Source organism: Puntigrus tetrazona, chromosome 14 (genome assembly GCF_018831695.1).
Source record: "Puntigrus tetrazona isolate hp1 chromosome 14, ASM1883169v1, whole genome shotgun sequence".
Taxonomy (NCBI): Eukaryota; Metazoa; Chordata; class Actinopteri; order Cypriniformes; family Cyprinidae; genus Puntigrus; species Puntigrus tetrazona.
The window spans coordinates 11,117,433-11,118,835 of NC_056712.1; the positions used below are offsets into that span (position 1 = coordinate 11,117,433).

A 1,403-nucleotide genomic window follows, 5' to 3' on the forward strand; every position below is an offset into this window, starting at 1 on the left:
TGTTTTGCCCATGCGCAAAGGCATGTATAAAGATAATATGAGGCACTCTTGGATAGAAGAGCCTATAAAATAATGCCCCCATTCGGACTTTTTTAAAACATCTAAAACAATTGCTTGTTTATAAATAAAAGACACATCAAGAACAAAATCATTTTAACGTAGTACAATTTTCAGTTTTGCAGTTCAGCCCTGGGCCACGCAAACGATTCTGATTCTTCAGCATGTGATTTCCTGTCTCCTAGTCTTAAGAAAATAAAATACAAAGACACTGACCCTGAATTATTGATCATTGGCATTTTTCCATTGAGCCGATTATCTTGCACAATGAAAATCGATCTATATCGACGACTGCACAAAATACAGCCCGTGCAGTCAGACTACACCAGAAATTATGGCTTCAAGTTTTTAACACTGTCTCTAACATGGTTCGGATTCAGCCATGCTAGAAACACGAGAGAAGTCCTTTTGATTTCTTTTGCATTGACTTGCATCGAGTGTCTCGGCTGCAGCACCTGCCTCTCCGCTGACCGGTGAAGACGTTTATCTTCAGACAGAGGTCATGACGGCAGGCCGCAGCTCAAAGGCCACAAAAACATTGTTAAATATGTGGAATCCACTGGCTCCAGTTAGCATGTAGTGTAAAGGGAGACCTGGCTCACACAAAACTTTCAATTGGCTTCTCCATGTTCTCTTTAACAGACAGAGGGCTCAGGAGGGCCATGTTGACCGCAGTGTCTTTACGACGAATGGAGCTGTCTGAGTGGTCGTCACTTTGGTCCTTGGCAAAGTTAACAAATACCTGATGATTGGAAAGAAGAATATTTAGTAATCACAGCAAGAAAAAAAACCCTAATCAATATGCAGTTATATAATAAATACTATACCAGTTTATGAGATTTAACAGCAGAAGTTATATATATATAAATACATATATATATATTATGTATATAAAATTTGTTTTCAACATGTTCTTTTTTTATTGCGTTTTATTTCGGTTACCATTTATTTCAGTTATGCAAACCTTCGGTTTTAATTAACTATAATAACCTTGTTGTGGTACCATTTCTTTTTGTAGTCTTTAATGAATATTATTCATGTGTCATGTCCCAAAAAGATATTCCACCCAGAAATAAAAATTCCTTCATCATTTACTTATATCTCATGTCATTCCAAATTTGAATGACTTTCTATCCACTGCGAAACACAAATGAGATATTTTGAAGTATGGGGGTAACTGAACAGTCAAGACATGGACAAAAATGCTATGGAAATCAATGGGACGCGAAACTGTTTGGTTACCAACGTTCTTGGAAATATTTTTTGTGTTTAGCAGTAGAGAAATAAAGTTTGATTTGGAATGACATGAGAGAGTCGACTGATTTTTTTTTTTTTTTTTTTTTTTT

At 36.1% G+C, this 1,403-nt stretch overlaps 1 protein-coding gene across 1 annotated transcript in view; it reads right to left on the reverse strand.

Moving 5' to 3' along the window:
* LOC122357804 (phospholipid-transporting ATPase ABCA1-like) overlaps positions 1 to 1,403 on the reverse strand; it is a 6,786-nt gene continuing 5,383 nt past the window's right edge. The window contains exon 12 of the mRNA XM_043257387.1: positions 1 to 799. Coding sequence (XP_043113322.1) covers positions 656 to 799 — 144 coding nt within the window. The 3' untranslated portion in view covers positions 1 to 655. The remainder of the gene's footprint in view (positions 800 to 1,403) is intronic.